Source organism: Hyperolius riggenbachi, chromosome 3, assembly GCF_040937935.1.
Source record: "Hyperolius riggenbachi isolate aHypRig1 chromosome 3, aHypRig1.pri, whole genome shotgun sequence".
NCBI classification, from domain to species: domain Eukaryota; kingdom Metazoa; phylum Chordata; class Amphibia; order Anura; family Hyperoliidae; genus Hyperolius; species Hyperolius riggenbachi.
Genome location: NC_090648.1, coordinates 67,105,056 through 67,128,493, shown reverse-complemented (window position 1 = coordinate 67,128,493; position 23,438 = coordinate 67,105,056). Strand labels below are relative to the sequence as shown.

At 45.7% G+C, this 23,438-nt stretch overlaps 1 protein-coding gene across 1 annotated transcript in view; it reads right to left on the bottom strand.

The window, feature by feature from the left end:
- The window catches only part of FARSA (phenylalanyl-tRNA synthetase subunit alpha), a 45,916-nt gene that overhangs the window by 19,083 nt on the left and 3,395 nt on the right, over window positions 1–23,438 (bottom strand). The window contains exons 3-11 of the mRNA XM_068274302.1: window positions 21,906–22,004; window positions 18,642–18,760; window positions 13,865–13,957; window positions 8,877–9,005; window positions 6,540–6,655; window positions 5,010–5,094; window positions 3,552–3,651; window positions 1,934–2,102; window positions 689–766 (exon numbers count right to left, since the gene is read on the bottom strand). Coding sequence (XP_068130403.1) covers window positions 689–766; window positions 1,934–2,102; window positions 3,552–3,651; window positions 5,010–5,094; window positions 6,540–6,655; window positions 8,877–9,005; window positions 13,865–13,957; window positions 18,642–18,760; window positions 21,906–22,004 — 988 coding nt within the window. The remainder of the gene's footprint in view (window positions 1–688; window positions 767–1,933; window positions 2,103–3,551; window positions 3,652–5,009; window positions 5,095–6,539; window positions 6,656–8,876; window positions 9,006–13,864; window positions 13,958–18,641; window positions 18,761–21,905; window positions 22,005–23,438) is intronic.

Genomic DNA, 23,438 nt, shown 5'->3' with positions numbered 1-23,438 from the left:
GTAATTTTTCCTGTGTTCAGCATCAGAAACACTTCCTATAGCTATATATTGCTGTATATTGGTATGTAGCCCCGCCCTCCCAGTGATGTCACAGCCTAGGCTGTTTATTATGCAGAATTCTCCTCCCACCCCCAGAACCATCTGGGAGACCACAGATTTTTTTTATTGGCTTTAGAACTCTAGGTAACCAAACATTCTGCAGACATCACCTGCCAGTACTTATTGTTGCTGGTGATACATTTCAGAAATGAATCAAGGGGAGGAAAGATTTTACAATGGGCAAACACTGACTAAATAATTTATTAATATTGTAAAGGGAAAAAAAACAATTTTATCATGTTATTTTGAATACAGTACCTCTAAGTACTTACAGCTAAGTACCATCTGCTGCTCACTATTCCTCCTACTAAGAAAAGTGGGCAAACATGCAAATTAATACCTCTCCCTTACAGCCATATGGAAGAGGTGGTTCAGGTTCAGTCAGCCAGCAAGGGGAGGAGTTTGAACAGCACTTTTTTTTGGGGGGGGGGCAAGGAGGATCAGCAGGACACCTCCCACTGTAATCCCATAAAGTAGCAACTGCCAAAAACTAAGTTGGAAAATAAAAAAGGAGGTGCTTGTAAAGGCAAAAGACTGAACAAAATAGACAATCTGGGTGTCAAAAGTCTAATGTGGCTTCAGGCATTACCTTCATGGTAGCTGAAGACCTCCATACTGGGCTCAGTGTAAGGGTTGTATGCAGGCTTGAAGCGCAGCTTTGTGATGCCTAAAACAAAGAAAATAAGACATTACAAATCATACAAAAGGGACAAGAAGGCTCTGCAAGTTGGTGGGGGGAGGTGGGGGGGGGGGGGGGGGGGGAAGAGCATTGACTTCATTATGTTCAGTTCTGTCTTAATGTCTGTGTGCAGCCAATTTCTCCACAATGGACAAAAATATGAACTGGCTTGCAGTTTTCATCCTGCCAGGCACATTGTAGCACACCAAAATTCAGTGATCATTGTGTGCATGGGAATGCAGGGGAAACTTAAAACCTAGATTTCTAACCCTTAACTGGCTTGGGACCGCCGATTGTTAAGACTACGCCACACTTGTGGCTGCCAAAGCATGATGCTGTATAGCAGGCGGCTCTCGAGTATAGAATAAGATATTGGAGTTCCGTGCATCGGTCAGGAGACGATTTTATCCTGACTGCCTGATCACTGTGGGCCAATAAAAGAGAAAAAAAAAAGGCTCTGATCCCCTGGGTACGAAACGGATTAAAGTGAATCTGAGGTTAAAATATACTTATGGGATACAATTGTATCTATCCTTCTACTCCTAAAAAAATGACTTTTTAGATATCCTACGGTTTTATTTTATGTAAAAAAAAAAAAAAAAATTAGATGTAATGTTTTATTTCTGCTCAAGGGCAACAGTCTTGCCGTGTCCCAGCACTAAAACATACGTACTTTTTTTTTTTCTTTAAACTATCCCCAACACTCAGAAGCTATTTTCTGCCAAGAAAGAATTTTCTGCCTGTAATTCCTTATCAGTGAGAATTACGCTATATCCCCACGGGGTCCCAACTGGAGATAAAATGTCACTTGCATACCTGAATATTTAACTCTCTCAAGCAGAAAAAGAAGGAAAAAAAAAGGAACTCCGCAAAGTAATTTGTGTGCTTGGCATTGTACATACACGTGTATCTCATCATATTACCTTCAGTACACTGTAAAACACATAAGACTATGAGATTCAAGGAAAGTCCGATTTAGGATTGGGACTGTAGGTACATTTGTTTATCTTTCACTTCAGGTGTACTTTATAATATATAGTGACAGATGTACGTTTCATATTCCAAGTTTGTTTCGGCCAGGATTTGGGCTTCAGCACTCCCTGATACTAATCTCTACACTGACTGAGCAGAGTTGCACCTTAGCATTGTACATACCGAGTTTATTGAAGAACTCCTTCAGAACACCCATCAGATCCCCCAGAGTCAGCCCGTAATCCGCCACCACGCCCTCAATCTGGTGGAATTCTGCCAAATGGGTGGCATCCAGCGTCTCGTTCCTGAACACACGGTCAATGGAGAAATACTTCACCGGAGTGAACTCCTTCTGCAATACACAATGCACATCAGTGTAAACATTGTACACAGTCAGATCATTATGGCAGAAAGTGGATTATGTAACATTCACCGAGCACAACACCTGAGCTATATAGCCACAAACACTGTACATGGGCCAGTCCACCCTCAAGTGACATTACTATGGTTACCCATTTAAAAACATAGGCATTTATGATTTTCCTCCTGTAGCCCAGTATAGATTTTGTATCTTATTTTTTCTGACAAAAATTGCACATCAGTGTAAACATTGTACACAGTCAGATCATTATGGCAGAAAGTGGATTATGTAACATTCACCGAGCACAACACCTGAGCTATATAGCCACAAACACTGTACATGGGCCAGTCCACCCTCAAGTGACATTACTATGGTTACCCATTTAAAAACATAGGCATTTATGATTTTCCTCCTGTAGCCCAGTATAGATTTTGTATCTTATTTTTTCTGACAAAAATTACTAATGTACAAATTTTCAAGCAAAGAACTAGTTAAACACCAAATGAAAAGCAGGAGAAAGGTTTGGCAATAGACTCGGAGATGGGGCACTTCACAAGTTAATACAGATACCTGTACTCTAAGTGAGGAACAGCTGAACCATAAATAGGTAGAGCCGGTAACTGGGCACATAAGTATTTAAATAATCAAGTTCTTTATTTAAAAAAATCTTTAGAATCACATAACAGATATGTTCACGTAACTTTCTATTAAACGCACGCACGCACACACGCTGCTACAGCTCTGACACACACACACGCTGCTACAGCTCTGACACACACACACGCTGCTACAGCTCTGACACACACACACACACACACACGCTGCTACAGCTCTGACACACACACACACACACGCTGCTACAGCTCTGACACACACACACACACGCTGCTACAGCTCTGACACACACACACACACACACACACACTGCTACAGCTCTGACACACACACTGCTACAGCTCTGACACACACACACACTGCTACAGCTCTGACACACACACACACACGCACACACACACACACTGCTACAGCTCTGACACACACACACACTGCTACAGCTCTGACACACACACACACTGCTACAGCTCTGACACACACACACACTGCTACAGCTCTGACACACACACACACACACACACACACACACACACACACACACACACACACCTGAAGATTATTCTCTGAATGCTGTGCGTTTGCCAGATGATCTGATGGCAGCTATTCATGCCATGTCAAAATACAGCACCCTTATAATACAGACTGTGCATGCATGCTAAAAATAGGAGAACATAGTAAAAAAGGTTTCCCTGGTGCTAATGGGAGGGAAAGCAGTCCTTTCTCTCACGATTAAAGACATGAGAACCATCTGACCATGTTTTTCACTCTAGTCTAGCACCTTCTTGGGCATAATCACCACAGCACATCTCTACATCCCATGATTACCTGCTGTGCTAGTTTATACAGCATGCGTGCGCTGACCGCTGTGGTGTGCGTCCGCAGGATATTCTTCCTGGCCTCATTGATACTCCAGTCATATTTGTAACTATAAGGAATACAGACACTGGTTAATTTTGAAACTAATTACTTATTTGACATAAGTCTACCCCTCCCACCCCAGAGTGACACAGAAGGGAGGGAGGAGCTGGAGCATGGAGCCTGTCCCTTTACACCGTCATAGATAAGAGGAAGGAGCTATGTGATATGAAGTCTGCCACTCTAACCGCAGGCTGACACAGAAAGGAGGGAGGAGCTATTGACATGGAGTATGTCCCTCCCACTACCTGATGACACAGACAGAAGAAGCTATGTCACATGGAGCCTGTCCCTTTACACCGTCATAGATAAGAGGAAGGAGCTATGTGATATGAAGTCTGCCACTCTAACCGCAGGCTGACACAGAAAGGAGGGAGGAGCTATTGACATGGAGTATGTCCCTCCCACTACCTGATGACACAGACAGGAGAAGCTATGTCATATGGAGCCTGTCCCTCCCACCACAGGCTGACACAGAAAGAAGGTAGGAGCTATGTGGCACTGAGTTTTCCCCTCCCACCACAGGCTGAAACAGAATGGAGGGATGAGCCATTGATATGCAGTCTTTCCCTCCCATTACAGGTTGATAAAATTACATGGATTTTGCTCCCTTACCATAGGGAGGAATAATGTGATAGAGTCTATCCCTCCCTCCACAGGGTGACACAGCCAGGAGGAGTTATGTGACATGGAGTCAGTCCCTCCCAACCACAGGGTGACACAGACAGGAGGAGCTATGTGACATGGAGTATGTCCCTCCCAACCACAGGGTGACAGTCAGGAGGAGCTACATGACATGGAGTCTGTCCCTCCCTCCACAGGGTGACACAGACAGGAGGAGCTATGTGACATGGGGTCTGTCCCTCCCTCCACAGGGCGACACAGACAGGAGGAGGTATGTGACATGGAGTCTGTCCCTCCCCCCACAGGGTGACGCAGACAGGAGGAGCTATGTGACATGGAGTCTGTCCCTAATGAACTGCAACATCCACATAGGAGGCCCTTTCTCAAGTGCACTTGAAAAAGGGCCACTGACCGAAACATGCTGTGTGTGCTGTACCACTGCTAATGTACAAATAAAAACTTGCTGTATATTACATCATGGAGGGTTGAATCCTATGTGGATGCTGCAAATAATTTGGTTACGGTTGTGAGGCTTGATGAACCTCTCCCCTCACTGGACTCCCCGTGTTACCCAAGCAGTATTCGTGGCCAGCAGGTTTCACACTGAAACAATGAAACGGAGTCTGTCCCTCCCACCACAAGGTGTGACACGGGCAGGTGGTAAGGGCTAGGGGAAAAAAGAGACTGGGTAAGACACAGGAAGTAAGGATCTTGCAGGGAAGGTGACAATGGCTGGACTCTTACCCTTGTGAGCCGTATCCTCCTTCAGTATGAACTTTCTTCACCCGCTCCAGATAATCCATGGGGAAATCTGATGCTAGGGCTGGATCTGTGATAACAGGACAGTGTAAGACATGGCAGTGTACAGGGCAGGATCTGTGATAACAGGACAGTGTGAGACATGGCAGTGTACAGGGCAGGATCTGTGATAACAGGACAGTGTGAGACATGGCAGTGTACAGGGCTGGATCTGTGATAACAGGACAGTGTGAGACATGGCAGTGTACAGGGCAGGATCTGTGATAACAGGACAGTGTGAGACATGGCAATGTACAGGGCTGGATCTGTGATAACAGGACAGTGTGAGACATGGCAGTGTACAGGGCAGGATCTGTGATAACAGGACAGTGTGAGACATGGCAGTGTACAGGGCAGGATCTGTGATAACAGGACAGTGTAAGACATGGCAGTGTACAGGGCACACTGCAGGATCTGTGATAACAGGACAGTGTAAGACATGGCAGTGTACAGGGCTGGATCTGTGATAACAGGACAGTGTGAGACATGGCAGTGTACAGGGCAGGATCTGTGATAACAGGACAGTGTAAGACATGGCAGTGTACAGGGCAGGATCTGTGATAACAGGACAGTGTGAGACATGGCAGTGTACAGGGCAGGATCTGTGATAACAGGACAGTGTAAGACATGGCAGTGTACAGGGCTAGATCTGTGATAACAGGACAGTGTAAGACATGGCAGTGTACAGGGCAGGATCTGTGATAACAGGACAGTGTAAGACATGGCAGTGTACAGGGCAGGATCTGTGATAACAGGACAGTGTGAGACATGGCAGTGTACAGGGCAGGATCTGTGATAACAGGACAGTGTGAGACATGGCAGTGTACAGGGCTAGATCTGTGATAACAGGACAGTGTGAGACATGGCAGTGTACAGGGCAGGATCTGTGATAACAGGACAGTGTGAGACATGGCAGTGTACAGGGCTGGATCTGGGATAACAGGACAGTGTGAGACATGGCAGTGTACAGGGCAGGATCTATGATAACAGGACAGTGTGAGACATGGCAGTGTACAGGGCAGGATCTGTGATAACAGGACAGTGTGAGACATGGCAGTGTACAGGGCAGGATCTGTGATAACAGGACAGTGTGAGACATGGCAGTGTACAGGGCTGGATCTGTGATAACAGGACAGTGTGAGACATGGCAGTGTACAGGGCTGGATCTGTGATAACAGGACAGTGTGAGACATGGCAGTGTACAGGGCTGGATCTGTGATAACAGGACAGTGTGAGACATGGCAGTGTACAGGGCAGGATCTGTGATAACAGGACAGTGTGAGACATGGCAGTGTACAGGGCAGGATCTGTGATAACAGGACAGTGTGAGACATGGCAGTGTACAGGGCAGGATCTGTGATAACAGGAGAGTGTAGGACATGGCAGTGTACAGGGCAGGATCTGTGATAACAGGACAGTGTGAGACATGGCAGTGTACAGGGAGGAGCCGGGCTCAGTGCAGCACACAATACACACCCTGCAGGAAGAAGGTATCGTGCTGATCTCTGGCCGGGTGCTGCTGAGGCTGGAACAAGGCATCGAAATTCCAGAAGGAGCTCTCAATGAAGTTATTTGTGGGCATTTCTGTGAAGCTGGATACAGACAATACAAAGGAGCCAGATGTCATTATTACTGACAGTCTTCAGATTAAAGTGCAAGTCCTCTTACTCACTGTCTTTAACATTCGGGCAAAACTGCACTCAGAATTTCCTCTCTGCTCTAAAAGATAAGCAGCAGCATAATGAGCTTTAAGGAAAAAAAAACATTTCTTTGTAACAGCTGACACAAATCCTGCAATAAATCTGCACTGTTTCTACTTCCTGCTTTCATGGAAGCAGACATTAACATCCTAGGTTTACCAATTAGCTGCTCTGCCGAGGCAGAGAAGATTCCTGAGCTGACAAAGCTTAGAGTTCAAATTACAGTTGTGATTAGTCACAGATGAGGGGATATTAGACAGGCGGAAGTCTCTAAATACATACAGGGTGAATTTCTCTAAGTTTTCCTTCTGTCCAAGGGTACAGGTTCACTTTAATTTAAAGCACATGCAGATCAATGTGTTTCCAACACTAAGGAGCTTATGCGTTATAGTAAACCTGAAGTGATAAGTTAGATATTTACCTCAGTAGCTGGAAACCTCTGGATGGTACAGAGGCTTCCTGGACCCTCCTGCTGTCCACCATTCCAGCACAGATCCCTTTTTTACCGGTTCAACAAGTGAAATGTATAGGTTTCTGAGTGTATCCAGACTGAGCATGTGCAATGAAGGTCCACACATGCCCAGAAGAACACAGTGCTCATGCATGGAGGAGAAAAGCTTTGTTCTACTGAACATGTGCAGACCTTACACGTGCATGCCCACTACAGATGCGCTTGTCCAAGGCTGGGAGCGCGACTAGAAGATGAAGAGGGATCTAGCGCTAGAGCGGTGGGTTCTACAGGGATCCGGGAAGGTTGTGGATTAACCAGAAGCTTCTAGCTACTGAGGTGAGTATATTTTTCCACCTTCCTCACTGCAGGTACATTTTTTTCAAGAATTTTAGGCCTCCAATTCTTAATTCATAACTCACCAAAATATGTCAGAATAAAGGCCAGGTAGACATTCTGCATATGAATTAACTAGAACACAAAATTGTTGAATTACTTAAATGTATGAATAAACTGAAGAAATTGTGAAACTGCACAAATGAGTCAGGCCGAGAGTGGTCAAAATCCAGGCAGATGTCGGTGCAGGCAGCAGGCAGAGTAATAAAATTCCAGGCAGATGTCTGTGCAGGTGGCAGACAGTAGTCAAAATCCAGGCAGAGGTTGGTGCAGGCGGCAGGCAGAGTAATAAAAATCCAGGCAGATGTCTGTGCAGGTGGCAGACAGAGTAGTGAAAATCCAGGCAGAGGTTGGTGCAGGCAGCAGGCAGAGTAATAAAATTCCAGGCAGATGTCTGTGCAGGTGGCAGACAGTAGTCAAAATCCAGGCAGAGGTTGGTGCAGGCGGCAGGCAGAGTAATAAAAATCCAGGCAGATGTCTGTGCAGGTGGCAGACAGAGTAGTCAAAATCCAGGCAGAGGTTGGTGCAGGCGGCAGGCAGAGTAATAAAAATCCAGGCAGAGGTCGGTGCAGGCGGCAAGCAGAGTAGTCAAAATCCAGGCAGAGGTCGGTGCAGGCTGCAGGCAGAGAGTAGTCAAGATCCAGGCAGAGGTGGGTGCAGGTGGCAGACAGAGTAGTCAAAATCCAGGCAGAGGTGGGTGCAGGTGGCAGGCAGAGAGTAGTCAAAATCCACCGGCGCAAGACTGGACGGCTGCAAGGAGCTGGCAGAAGCCCCAGGTAAGTAAAACTTTTTTTTTTTAATTTTCAGTTCTGCTTTAAAGAGGAACTTTAACCCAAGTGAAATATTGGGTTGTGGTGGAGTGATGTGTTAGAAGTGCAACTTTAATCTGTTCAGAGGGGAGAGCTATAGTGGATTTGAGCTCATATAGCCACGTCTTTGTCTCATAACTGTCTCAAACTGCCCTAATAAGTGTAATTGGAGGCTAATTGTTGTTCTATTACATATTTAGTAAAAGCTAAGTTTTAAACGTTTCTCTCCAAGTATGAACATTGTGGTTTTCCATTCAAATCATATTTAAATTGCAGTTCAGGAAGTCCTTTTCTAAAGAAATACCCAAGAATCCCCAATGAGGAGATGGACTAATCCAAAACCTGTCAGATTTTCCCAATCTACTTTAAGTGACTGCAACCTAGGAATAAACTCCTTGTGCATTTTACAATTTACAGTTTTTTTGGCAATAGCTGTCCTTTAAGTCCTCACTTTACTCACCCCATCTCCAGGAAGATCTGTCGGAACTGTGTGCGGACTTTCATCAGGGGGTGCAGGTGCCCACACTCTGGCATGACTCCCATTGCATTGAAGTTATAAGCCTTGAATTTCTTGTCCCTCCAGGAGCCGCTGGAAATAGGTAAAATATTGATGCACAAGTATAAGAAACAAAATAAGAGACCAGATTTCTGTCTATATATGCCATGTCATACAACAATATTAAAAAACACCTTAAGGGCTCATTCACATTACGCCTGGTGCACTGCACTGACGCAGCCCGGCCGCCGCTCTCCCCCTGTGGCCGAAGCTTGCTCGCTCCCTCTAGCCGCCGGCACCGCCGCGTCAGACCTCGATCAGGCGGGCGCTAGGACCTAGCACGCCGCACTGATATGCGGAAGTGACATCACTTCCGCATATAGAGCGGGTGCGTCCAGCGCCCTCTCACTGGTCGGGTCGCCCGCTGATTGAGGTCTGAAGCTGCGGAAAGGTGAGGGGGGGAGCGGCGGCGGCTAGAGGGGAGCGGAGCGCTCCTGTCACTAACTACCTAAACGGGGACCCTATACCCCCTGGCTACCTAGACTGGGCACATATACCCCCCTGGCTACCTAGGCTGGGCACATATACCCCCCTGGCTACCTAGACTGGGCACATATACCCCCCTGGCTACCTAGACTGGGCACATATACCCCCTGGCTACCTAGACTGGGCACATATACCCCCTGGCTACCTAGACTGGGCACATATACCCCCTGGCTACCTAGACTGGGCACATATACCCCCTGGCTACCTAGACTGGGCACATATACCCCCTGGCTACATATGCTGAGCACATATACCCCCTGGCTACATATGCTGGGCACATATACCCCCTGGCTACATATGCTGGGCACATATACCCCCTGGCTACATATGCTAGGCACATATACCCCCTGGCTACATATGCTGGGCACATATACACCCTGGCTACCTAGACTGGGCACATATACCCCCTGGCTACCTAGACTGGGCACATATACCCCCTGGCTACCTAGACTGGGCACATATACCCCCTGGCTACATATGCTGGGCACATATACCCCCTGGCTACATATGCTGGGCACATATACCCCCTGGCTACATATGCTGGGCACATATACCCCCTGGCTACATATGCTAGGCACATATACCCCCTGGTTACATATGATGGGCACATATACCCCCTGGCTACATATGCTGAGCACATATACCCCCTGGCTACATATGCTGAGCACAAATACCCCCTGGCTACATATGCTGGGCACATATACCCCCTGACTACATATGCTGGGCACATATACCCCCTGGCTACATATGCTGGGCACATATACCCCCTGGTTACATATGCTGGGCACATATACCCCCTGGCTACATATGCTGGGCACATATACCCCCTGGCTACATATGCTGGGCACATATACCCCCTGGCTACATATGCTGGGCACATATACCCCTGCCTACATATACTGGGGACATATACCCCTGCCTACATATACTGGGGACATATACCCCTGGCTATATATTCTGGGGACACTGGCTGTTTGTCATTATGTGCATTTACTGGTGAAAATCTGTCTCTTATGTGCATTTGCTGGTGAAAAGCTGTCTCTGTGCATTTGCTGGTGAAAAGCTGTGTCTTCTGTGCATTTGCTGGTGAAAAGCTGTGTCTTCTGTGCATTTGCTGGTGAAAAGCTGTGTCTTCTGTGCATTTGCTGGTGAAAAGCTGTGTCTTCTGTGCATTTGCTGGTGAAAAGCTGTCTCTTCTGTGCATTTGCTGGTGAAAAGCTGTCTCTTCTGTGCATTTGCTGGTGAAAAGCTGTCTCTTCTGTGCATTTGCTGGTGAAAAGCTGTCTCTTCTGTGCATTTGCTGGTGAAAAGCGGTCTCTTGTTATGTGCACTTACTGGTGAAAAGCGGTCTCTTGTTATGTGCATTTACATGGGGAAAAGCGGTCTCTTGTTATGTGCATTTACATGGGGAAAAGCTGTCTCTTATGTGCATTTAGTGGGGGAATTTTGTCAGTAAAAATAATCTTTTGTCAGTAAATTTTTAGGTATTTGTCAGTAAAAATAACGTGAAAGGGTGGCAACACTGGCAGGCTGCGTGGCACAACGGGAAAGATACAGGCAGCCCACCTTGGGCTTGGCAGGGTGGAGGAGCCGACGTCAGCGAGCGAGAGTAGGGTGGCCGCAGGCAGCCATAAATACACAGTGTGTGACTGCGTCGCACTCGCAGAGCCTCTCAGCCTGAGTCAGTCCAGAGACTAGCAGACTCGCAGGAAGCCAAAGCCAGCTAGGAGCAAGCCCATGGAAGAGGGGTAGGAATGGGGTATCACATGCATGCGTAAAGAGGTGAAAGGTGTGGGTGTGATTAGGCAGGACATGGGTGTGGTTATGTGGTTGGGCGCGGTTAATTTAACCACTCCCATAGGCGCCAGAGAAAATCTTGCACCCAGGTGCCAGGCACCCCAGGCTCACCCCTGCCTATTACAGTTTTGCAGTGTGACCCTACAGACAGTGTGTCAGGAACACTTTTCCCCTACTGGTGGCAGCATTCCTATGGATTGTGGTGGACTTCTACTGCCTTTTGTAAAGTTACTCTTTGAATCAGTGGTTCTCATACTTTGTTGGGGGAGGGCACCCTTGATGGTTTTGAAATTTTTTGAAGGCATCCCTCGGCAAAAAAACCCCCAAAAAACTACTGAAATGCCTAGTGGTGCTTTTTAGGCAGCATCCTCCTGCAAGAAGTGAAAGCCTGAACCCCCCCCTCCCCCATTTCCCCACATGGGGACTGCAGTTAGTAACACCCCCTCTAATTATGCAGCATCCCCTCAGCCAGGGCTGTGGAGTCGGAGTCGTGGAGTCGGGCAATTTTGGGTGCCTGGAGTCGGAGTCGGTAAAAAATGCACCGACTCCTAATGAATTTGTAACTGTAATTAAAATAGAAAATATGATAAAATGTTCTATTTCTCAGATAATAGTCATTAAAAATAATGTATATATACAGTATATATACAGTAAAAGCTGTGCTTTGTCCACAAAAATGAAATAAACCAATCAAAATTAGTTACTTGTGCTGCTTCAATAAAGCAGTCCCCGTATTTTTAAGGTCAGATATACATATCTGATTGTGACTGTATATATGATGTGTACACAGGAATCTCTTATATATACTAAATAACATCTATGCTGTAAGAATAAAGCCTGATGTGTAGCCGTGTCCCTAATAGAGATGGTCAACGAGATGGAAATAATTCTGCATTGATGCTGATTTATGCAAATGTACGCACTCCCTTTGCTGATGAAATCAAATAATTTGATATGTTATTAAAATTTGGTTTGGCGACTACAAATTAAAGGGTAACTGAGACGGATGAAAAGTAAAGTTTTATACATACCTGGGGCTTCCTCCAGCCCCCTTCAGGCTAATCAGTCCCTCGCTGTCCTCCACCACCCGAATCTTCTGCTATGAGTCCTGGTAATTCAGCCAGTCAGCGCAGTCCGGCCGCATGCCGCTCCCACAGCCAGGAACATTCTGCACCTGCGCAATAGTGCTGCACAGGTGTAGTATGCTCCTGGCGGCGGAGTGTGTGCATGCGCACTACGCCTGACTGGCTCAAGTACCTGGACTCATAGCAGAAGATCCAGGTGGTGGAGGAGTACAACGAGGGACTGATTATCCTGAAGGCGGCTGGAGGAAGCCCCAGGTATGTATAAAACTTTAATTTCATCTGTCTCAGGTTTACTTTGTTACACAGTAGTACTATACTCTACATATGCACTCCCCACAGAGCTGCAGGGAATCCACTGAGAATGCTGTGCACATTGAACACAGAGGTGTTGTCTGTTTACAATCTCCTCATTCCCCTGCAGAGTACCTGCACATCATTCTTACATGTACCCACACTTACATTGCCTAGGGCCTGATAGATGTTCTTTGTTTCGGTCTGTACCTTTTACAAGTACTCTTACCAAGGACTAGTTTTAGTCTAAAGGGAATAAATATAGTAGTCTACATATCCTTCTCTCTTCAGTTGTCTTGTAAAATTCCTAAGCGTTGCCAGTTAAGAGACGAATTTCATGTTACATACTTTTAATCAACAAAATTGTAATATGCAAATTAGAGGAGTCGGAGTCGTGGAGTCGGAGTCGGTGGAATCCTAAACTGAGGAGTCGGAGTCGGTGGATTTTTGGAACGACTCCACAGCCCTGCGCTCAGCACCCATTCCAAATTGTAAGATACTGTCATTAACTGGACAAACATTTCCTTACCTATCCAGGCCAAGCTGCACTGATCCGTCTCTCCACCCTAATTCCACTGATGTCCAACTACCGGGTCTAAAGGCTAACTAGTGGGTAATGCAGCCACAATGCATATCAATGTGTGGTCGCATTACCTGATGGCAATGCAGAAAGGGTGGGAATGAAAGCTGAGGTACCCCTGAGAGGTGCTTAATCAAACCAGGGTGCTGCGGCTCCCAGTTGGAAAACCCCTGCTTTGAATCCCCTGGTGGAGGTGTCTAAGGCTGGATGGACTTATTTGTGAAGGCTTCTCCCTGCCTTTGCAATTTTTGTTCCAAATTCACTACAAAAGACATGGTGACAGATAGGAGTCAGAGAACCATCAATTTTGGTGTACAGGGAGTTTTATTACAACCTGGCGCTACTCTGTAGGGTGGTTTACGAGTTAGCCCATACTGTTCAGTGTTCTCCCCAGGCTCTTTTAGCCGGGTGCTCCACCCGGCTAGATTTGGTGACCACCCGGCTGTCATCGGCTCACTTCCTCCTATGCTGTAAGCACAGTTGCCCTGCATTCTCTTCTCGCCCCATCCGGCTACTTTTTCATGCCACCCGGCTACTATTTCATGCCACCCGGCTGGAAAAAAATTCTGGGGAGAACACTGCTGTTCTACTTCACACTCTTTTCTTCCTATAATACAGCCTTCATATAACATCTCCCAGAGAAAGATAAATACCTGGCAATCATATCTGGCGTGAGATCCGTCTCTTGTTTGGTAATATTGGTGCTGAAACCACTTCCTTTTGTCACCAAGTAAGTTTTAACAGTCCTGAAAGATTTAAAAGGAGAGATAAATAAATTACCAGGATTGCGCTTGCCTGAAAAACATTCACATTATGAAGACCAGGGGAAAGGAGAGACACAGCTCTACAGCACAGTAATTGTTTGAGAGAGTCACTGTCACCTGCTGTAGGTGTACAAAGCACTTTTACTAAGACCATTACATTTCCCTCAAAAACTTTCAAAGTGAAGTCAAGGAAGTCAAACTTTTTTTTTAAGATAACCCATGATTTTATTTTATGTTTAAACATTTACAAAGTAGATCTAAGGTTTTATGGTCTCTGCTCAAAGGCAGTCTATTAAAGAGAACCCATAACCAAGAATTGAACTTTATCCCAATTTGTAGCCGATACCTCCTTTCCCATTAGAAATCTTTACCTTTTCACAAACGGATCATCGGGGGGCTCTGTATGGCTGATATTGTGGTGAAACCCCTCCCACAGTGTGATGTCAGGACCATGGTGCTGGCATCACACTGTGGGAGCCTTGTTGCATTGTGGGAAATAATAGCTGTTTCCAAATGCTGCTTTTTTTTTTGGCATCTCCTTCCACTGACATCACCTGCCAGCAGTAAAAATGTCACCATGTGATAAATGTCAGAATGTAAATCAGGAAGAGGAAAGGTTTTACAATGGGCAAACACTGACTAAACCATTTATACATAATTATTGTAAAAACGAAGCACTTTTTTATTACAGCTACTGATTAGGATGAAGTTCAATTCTTGGTCACGGTTTCTCTTTAGGTGTAAAACCGGCCTTAAAGAAAATCTGTATTGTTAAAATCACACAAAAGTAAACATACCAGTGTGTTAGGGGACATCTATTACCCTTTGTCACAATTTCGCCGCTCCCCGCCGCATTAAAAGTAGTCAAAAACAGTTTTAAAAAGTTTGTTTGTAAAAAAACTAAATGGCCACCAAAACAGGAAGTAGGTTGATGTACAGCATGTCCACACATAGAAAATACATCCATACACAAGCAGGCTGTATACACCCTTCCTTTTGAATCTCAAGAGATCATTTGTGTGTTTCTTTCCCACTGCAGCTCACTGAAGAGTTACAAGCTGATTGTTTGTTTCTTCTTGCAGACAGCTCTGCCCGGTTGTCTGTAATTCTGCAGTATGTGACTCATCAGTATGTGAACAGAGGATTTATCCAGCTTGTAAAAGATAAGAGAGCAGAGAAAAGCTGGCTAATGTAAATAACACACACACACACACACAGGGGAGTGTGCATAGAGGGGGCATGCATAGCAGATCACACTGAAGAGTTGGCAGCCTTCCAGACACAGGACGACAAGTCCGACAGGGGAAAGATAAGCGGATCAATTACAGAGATGGTGATAGTATAAAGTGCTGCAGTAAGCCAGAGCACATTATAATAGGTTTAGGAACCTGTAGGATGGTAGAAAACACAATGACATTTTTGTTACAGAGTCCCTTTAATGTTTTGGAGTGTCATACCACTTCAATGCTGTTTTGAAGTCATAATATTAGAGCACTTAAATCAAGTTTTCCTTGTGTGCTCATGCAAGAGTTTGCTGGTTTTTAAAGTAAGTGTGCCTGTTAAACAGGCAATGTCAGCTTTTTTGTGTGTGTGAACACAATTAGTCTCTTTATTTATCATTTTACTGGTCTGAAATGCTGTAAGCTCTCATGCATACTGATATACAGTATTGGCATGAGTAGAGATTTCACAAGAGGTTTTTGGATTTAAAATGCAGTATGACTTAGAAATGTCAGGGTAGACTAGTGCTGCTAAAACAGTACCGAGTGCAACACAAAAAACTAACAAAGTAGTGGCCACACTCTCTCAATCTATAAACCTGTGCACCCAGCTATAGCTATAATCCACTGAACTTTCTGATGAAGCTACACCCAGACATCAAGGATTAATGCTGGCACCCCTTGAGGAAATCGTGTCTGTCAGTAGTATTTATGCCGCCCTCTAGTGTCACATTTAGACACTGCTTCAACATTTACTAAATACTTTTCAGGCCAGCTCTGCTTCAGTACTATTTCATGTTCTGTTACTCTTAACACAGAGCATGGCGATGCCACAGGTCCAGCCCATGTGACACAGGTGAGGATGCCTTGCCACAACAAATGGCAAAAGCATTCTTTTTTTTGGTCTCTTTTAGTCCCCTATACTTTCCTAGTAATTCTGGATTGCCCTGAGCTGCTTGGGTATTCTGTTCTCAATTCATTGGGATAGTCACTTGGCTGATAACAGCCGTAGCCGTTCTAGCAACCAATGATTAATCAGGATTCTCAACATATCGCATAAGTATCAAAAAACGAAGATCAAGAAAACACTGCTCCTCTCTGCAACCGTGACACCATTATTACTCTGTTTGGAGTCCTGTTGCCGTGAAGCTATACGGAAACTCTAGTCACAACTCAGGTGGAGAGCAGATTACATCGGTTTAGTTGTTCAGATCTGGGTAATAGTGAAATTCAGACATGGGTAGCGATGAATGGAATTGCCTTATTCCGCATGGAACACAGCTTCCTATTCCCTCTCACTTCATGTTTCCTTTGAAGGAAAGCTGATCGGAGAGAAAAGGCCAGTTACATTGCACACTGCGCGGCACTGTTCCCGGCCTCTACTGAACCTAGTAACGCTTGTCGTGCCGATAGCACGATAGCGTTACCATAGCAACGTGCATAAACAGCATACACGTAGTACGGGGTAGCGTAGCGCGTGCTACACTACCGCCATACCGCACGTATGCTGTTTACATGCATTGTTGTGATAACGCTCTTGTGCTATCGGCACAACTAGCGTTACTAGGCCGGTAAAAGTGCCACTTGGTGTGCAGGGATACCGGCCTTTTCTGCATCAACCCCCATGACCCTAAGACCTCTTTCAGACGGGAGGCTGAACTGCACACTTGCCGAGCCGTTCAGTCACCTGTCTGCCACCCGCCAGGGAAATTCGGGTGCAATGTAAATGCAGCCAAATTGCAGCGATAGTAACAGCACGTGTGTCAAGCAATGACACGAGGTGGTGTTACAGGGCGGTCGAGGGGCTCAAGCAAGAAAGCAGCTCACAGGTGGTGGATTCACCCCGCCAATTCACCGCCTTGTCAGATGCCCGTCTGAAAGGGGCCTAACACTGTTCGTCAGGTCCATGCCGCCTGCTACTCAATTAACCATTTCATGCCATAAGCTGAAGAGTGGAAGCGTGCACGCACATCCGCTCTCAGGGCATGCATGCACTTTGGCAGAATGGACATTAACCTCCCTGGCTATGCTCGGGCCAGCCGCTGAGAGCTCATTGCAGAGCAATGGAGCGCAACGGACGTTTTTACTCATCTCCCGGGGGATCCTGACGCAGGCAGCCATTCTACTTCCTCTCCACGGAGGCTCTGAATCACTCTGGTGAGATTGCCATCAGTGATCTCACTACAAAGTTACAGCGCCACCTGGAGGAAGGAGGTAAAATTGCAGCGCTGAATCCCAGAGAGGTGAGCGAGAGCAGGGACTGCTGCCGAGACTCTGGCGGCATGATTTTTTCCTGGTTTTAGCGTCTGAAACTTTCATAAAAAACCCTAAAATCCATAAATCATACTGCCAGGAAACGTCCTATTTGCACTAATGGTGCACAAATAAGACGTTTGTAAGCATCTATTTTGCATGAAATGGTTAAAGTGACTCTGTAGCAAAAATTACAACGTTTTTTCTACCATCCTACAAGTTCCTAAACCTATTCTAATCTGTTCTGGCTCACTGCAGCACTTTGTACTATCACGGTCTCTGTAATAAATCAATGTATCTTTCCCCTGTCAGACTTGTCGGCCTGTGTCTGGAAGGCTGCCAACTCTTCCTGCTGGTCTGTTCCTCTATGCACACTCCAGTGTGTGTTTTATTTACATAAGCCAGCAGCTTCTCTGCTATCTTATCAGTGATAGAAGAGAGCTGGATAAAAATCCTCCTCTGTTAGGCTGTGAAAGTAGCTGGCTGACACATACTAAGGAATTACAAACACAGGCACATGCAGAGCTGTCTGCAGGAAGCCTGTAATGTTCAGTGCATGAGAGAAGAAGGGGACAGAAGGTAAACACATAAATGATCTTTTGAGATTCAAAAGGAAAGCTGTATACAGCCTGCTTGTGTATGGATGTATTTTCTATGTGTGGACATATTGTACATCAATCTACTTCCTGTTTTGGTGGCCATTTTGTTTGTTTATAAACAAACTTTTTAAAACTGTTTTTGACTACTTTTAATGCGGCGGGGAGCGGCGAAATTGTGACAGAGGGTAATAGATGTCCCCTAACGCACTGGTATGTTTACTTTTGTGCGATTTTAACAATACAGATTCTCTTTAAGAGAAAAAAAGAAAAGTAACAGTAATTGTACATGTATAAAAGGCTTTACTGTCTACAGAGATAGTAGGCAGACAAAGGGGAAAGGAGCATCAGTAAGCTGTATACCTTACTGTAAATATGCTGTAACTGAAATTGATCTTTAGCCTGGTACATGCATCCAATTTTGATTGGCTAATTTTACCACCTCCATGTATCATGAGAGCTTACATACACAATCGGCTCCTCCATGTGGAGGTGGTAACATTGGTTGATTAAAATTAAGGCGTGTCTTAGGCTTTCCTCTCTCTCATCCATCTACCTGCCCCTGCGGGAGAACGTCTCTATGCTGCTGCCACTCACACTTCATTCAGCAGTTTCCTCTTCTTCAGCTCATTCTTGTCCTTCTCGTTCACACTGTCTGCCTTGCCCTGCTGGAGCAGGTGCAGCTTGTCCTTAACAGCATCCTCCACCGAGTCCACCTATCAGGATGAAAAACAACACTGGATATGCATGGAAACCCTCAACAAGCTTTATGGTGTGAAAAAAATAAAAACCACGTACAGACTCTGGACTATCTTACTGGAAAGCCACATTTTCTTTAGAAATACCTGTACACTTAAAGAGACTCTGAAGTCTCATAAAAATCATGTTTTTATATTAAAAATCTCTAACACGATTGCCCTAACCAAAAAGCTGCATCCCCACAGCTGAACTCTAACTAAATCCCCCCAAACTCCCCGGTGCACACTGTGTGGAGTGCTTCCGTGAGAGGCAGAGGTTTTTGGCTGCAGCTCTGCCTCTACACGCGTCTATCAGCGCGGATCGCCACCTCTCCCCGCCCCTCTCAGTCTTCCTTCACTGAGGAGGGTGGGGGAGAGGTGGAGATACACGCATGGAGGCAGAGCAGCAGCTGAAAGCTCTACCTCCCGGGACAGCAAAATCCACGACCAAGAAACAGACGTTTATTCTGTGTGTGTGTGTGTGTGGGGGGGGGGGGCGGAATAGTTAGGGGGGATTTAGTTAGAGTTCAGCCGCGGGGATGCAGCGTTTTAGTTAGGGCTATCTCGTTAAGACATTTTTTAGTGTAAAAACATGATGATTTTTATGAGACTTCAGAGTCTCTTTAAAAAAGCAAATCTACAAGCTTCTTGAAGAGAATCTGTACAATCGAGTCATTGTGATCTCCTGGATCCCTCTGCCATTTCCGCCGCGTTCCTGGCTTTTAATCGCCAGTTTTAGGCAGTGTTTACAAACAAAAAACATGGCCGCTAAAACCAGGAAGTGGTGTGTGTGTGTGTGTGTGTGTCCCAGTGCACACCAAAACCGCTAGCAGATCCGCAATACGCTAGCGGTTTTGGGAGCTGATTTCAGAGCGATTCTAGGCATGTTTAGAGAGGTTTTCTAAACATACCTAGCGGTTTTGGGTGCGTTTTTGTGTAGCAGATTACACATATTGTTACAGTAAAAGCTGTTACTGAACAGCTTCTGTAACAAAAATGCCCGGCAAACCGCTCTGAAGTAGCGTTTTTCAGAGCGGTTTGCGTTTTTCCTATACTTTACATTGAGGACGAAACGCTTCCGAAAACCGCAAACGCGCAGCAGGAGGCGCGTTTGCGGCTTGGCAAAAACCTCAAACCGCCGGTGTGCACCATCCCGTTGCAATACATTAGCCAAGCGTTTTTATAAGCGGATGCGGCCGGCGGATCGCTCCAAAAACCGCTCGGTGTGCACTGGGCGTGCGTGTGTGTGTGTGTGTGTGTGTGTGTGTGTACGTACAGTATACTACAAGTTTTTATTATAGTGAATTAGCTGCATTCCAGTCTGAGATTCTCAGTTTCTCAGCATGTGACAGGCAGCTCCCTCCCCACTCAGCCTCACAAACCACATCACCGTCAAGCTTAAACTGACTGAGAGCTGAGAGTGCGGAGTAAACAAAGCACACAGAGCCTGCAGGGGGCATGCATAACTTGTATCCATTACAGAGGCAGCCCATTCCTCCGAGTCGACAAAGCTAGACAAAAAAAAGATTACTGTAGATATATTACAGAGACAGTGCAACTAGAAAAGGCTGCAGTAATCCAGACCACATTAGAACAGGTATAGGAACTTCTAGGATAGAAGAAATAAGGCTGAACATTGTGTTAGAGTCTCTTTAAACCAGTACAAAACTTTCCAGTCCTTATTTGAAATGCTGAATATAGCGCTCTATGACTGCAGCACCCCCTACCTCCCTTCCTGACACAAAGGAGGGGAATACTTTTGTATTTTTTTTTTTAAATCCTGTTTATTGGTTTTATAAGCATAAGAGAACAGTTACAGTCAAACAAAAATTTAGAAACAACGTCCACTCACGCAGGTGAGGGAGAAGTATAGAGTAACAAACAAACATTTACACTCACACGTTCACACATCTAAGAAGGACACTCTCCAGGCATGCCCCTCCCCCCCTCAAAAACACAAAAAAAAAAAACATAATTGTCAATTTATCTTGTGTAGAGTGCTACAGCGTACATGTTTCTAGTTTGAGCCAACAACATTTAAACACAGACAGTTCAATATAATAGAGTAATACTAGTTGTACATAGCAATAGTTGTTGACAGATAAAAGTACAGTATAAACTCGTGGCAGTAAACTCTGGTATAGTAAACTTTTGTATATAGCGAGCACTGAAAGGAGGGGGAATACTTGAAGCCCCTCACAATACGGCGCAGGAAGGGGTATGTCTGAAATACAGGAAGTCTGGCACTGCAACCATGTGACCTCTGTATGTATCATTAACAAAAAAATACCTTTGGTCTCTTTTCGACCCCTATACTTTCCTAGTGGTTCTGGGTCACCCCGAGCTGCTTGGGTATATTCTGTTGTACTGTTCCAAGCCCTATCCCATAGAGCCATATCAATCCCTGCCATGCACTGAGGAGGACCAACAGTCAAACAGGCTGTCTGCATGTCAGGTTGATGTGAGTCTGTAAAATGCATAAGTTATACAACCGCTATACACCAGCGGTTCTGGCTGTAAGCCTTGCTTCAGGGGCATAAAGAGAATTTGCATATTCAGTAGTGATGCATTGTGGGTAACCACAGTTAAACAAGCGTATAGCCATATGGTGTTCTGACATTTCTATCTACACATTTGTTGCAGGTGAGCGACTCAAGGTATCAAACCTGGAGGATCAGCATGGTAGTCGAACTGGATTTTCAGGAGAAGGTCCGTAATGTCAGCCTATAGGTCACCCTTATAAGGTCTCTTTCAGATCCATGGGTAAACTGCCCACTTATCGAGCAATTACCCTCTTGGCTGCTGGTCACGGCCTCCTTTCGAGTGAAATGTCAATGCAGCTGAACAACAGCATATGTAACACCACTCGTGTCATCGTTTAACAGGCGGTGGTGTTGCCCAGTGGTAAAGAGCCCCAACAAGTCACGCCTGAGTAGAGCCGCGCTCAGATGTGACTCCATCAGAGGTCCGCCTCTTCACCGCCCATATCGAGCGCTATCAAGCCCGCTGCCTTCCGGCTCATGGTAGAAGAGACAGGCGGTAAATTCACCACCTTTAGCCTGAAGATGGCAAAAAATTTGTGAATAACTAGCTAGAGCAAAAAAAGTAACGTCCAAACACTCACCATTTGGTAGACTCGTGGGCCACCCTCTGAGGACTTATCCAGCCGGATCCAGCGATTGGACATGGCCTTGCTGAACCCAATCTTTGCAAAGGGCAGTTTCTGAAACAAAAGGAACAGGCATGTGTTGTGAATTAAGTCACCCAGCCCTGGGCCTGAAGCAGATGTCAGGGGATTATTTCCAATAAATTACTGCTGCCCCATCCTCTGACTAGAAAGAAGTCTTTTGTAAAAACGTGTCTAAAAAAATATGTAGAGGCGACGAGAAAAACACAAACAGATCCGGGAGCCCACTCTGGTGCAATATCGTTAGTGTATATGGATAAGGTTCAATCAAGCAATATATATACTCACAAGTCTGGGTTGCAGCAAAGGCAACCACTTGTGTTCGCAGGTGGAGAAGTACCGTCTCCACTCGGCCTTGCGCTTCCCAGCTGGTCGCTGCTCCTGGTGAAAAATGATTTTTCGTCGGGAAGCTTGACTCAAATCACCCTCGATATAGAGTGTATATGAGGGAAGGAAACTACTTAAGAACGGGATAGGAGGCGCCCGGTCTAGGAAGCGTCACAGTATAAGTTACAGTGTTCTCCCCAGAATTTTTTTCCAGCCGGGTGGCATGAAATAGTAGCCGGGTGGCATGAAAAAGTAGCCGGGTGGGTTGAGATGAAAATGCAGGGCAACTCTGCTTACAGCATAGGAGGTGAGCCGATGACAGCCGGGTGGTCACCAAATCTAGCCGGGTGGAGCACCCGGCTAAAAGAGCCTGGGGAGAACACTGAGTTATTACTGTAATGGATGGTTATTCCAATCACTATATCATATGGAATAATAAAATAGTCCTACCTCACAGGTGTATGGCAGGACAAAAGGGCTCAAAGGAGTCACGATTAAACATTCGGGCTTTTTTATTAATTTGACAATTGATGCACTTCGACTACAGTAATAACTTATACTGTGACGCTTCCTAGACCGGGCGCCTCCTATCCCGTTCTTAAGTAGTGTCTAAAAAAAAAACGACTAGAGGCGGCAATACAGAAGCACAGAGGCATGTGATTATGCACAGAACATGCCTGTGTCCTCTCAAGATTTAAAATACCCGCCTCGGGTTCTCTTTAACAGGCATTTTCTTGATAAGGTGTGAAAATATTACCAAGGAGAAAACTTAGGATAAAAAGAGTGGTGAATAAGGTCCCATTTGTAGTAGAGGGAGTCAAAGGGCTTGTTTCCACTGTTGCGACGCGATTTCGGCCGCATTCCGACGCTTGTAAAAACGCATGCGGATGCGTTTCCACATGCGTTTTTACCCGCGATTTCGCCTGCGATTTCGCATGGCAGGGTGCCATGCGAAATTAACCATGACACTGCCAGGGCTAAATAAAATTGAAAAAGGTGCGAAATCGCACGCGAAATCGCGGGTAAAAACGCATGTAACAAACGCATGCGTTTTTACTATTAAATACATTAGCGGCGATTCGCACGGATTCCCGACGCAGGCGAAATCGTTGGCTCTTTTGTGCGTTTTTTTCACGCTGAAAA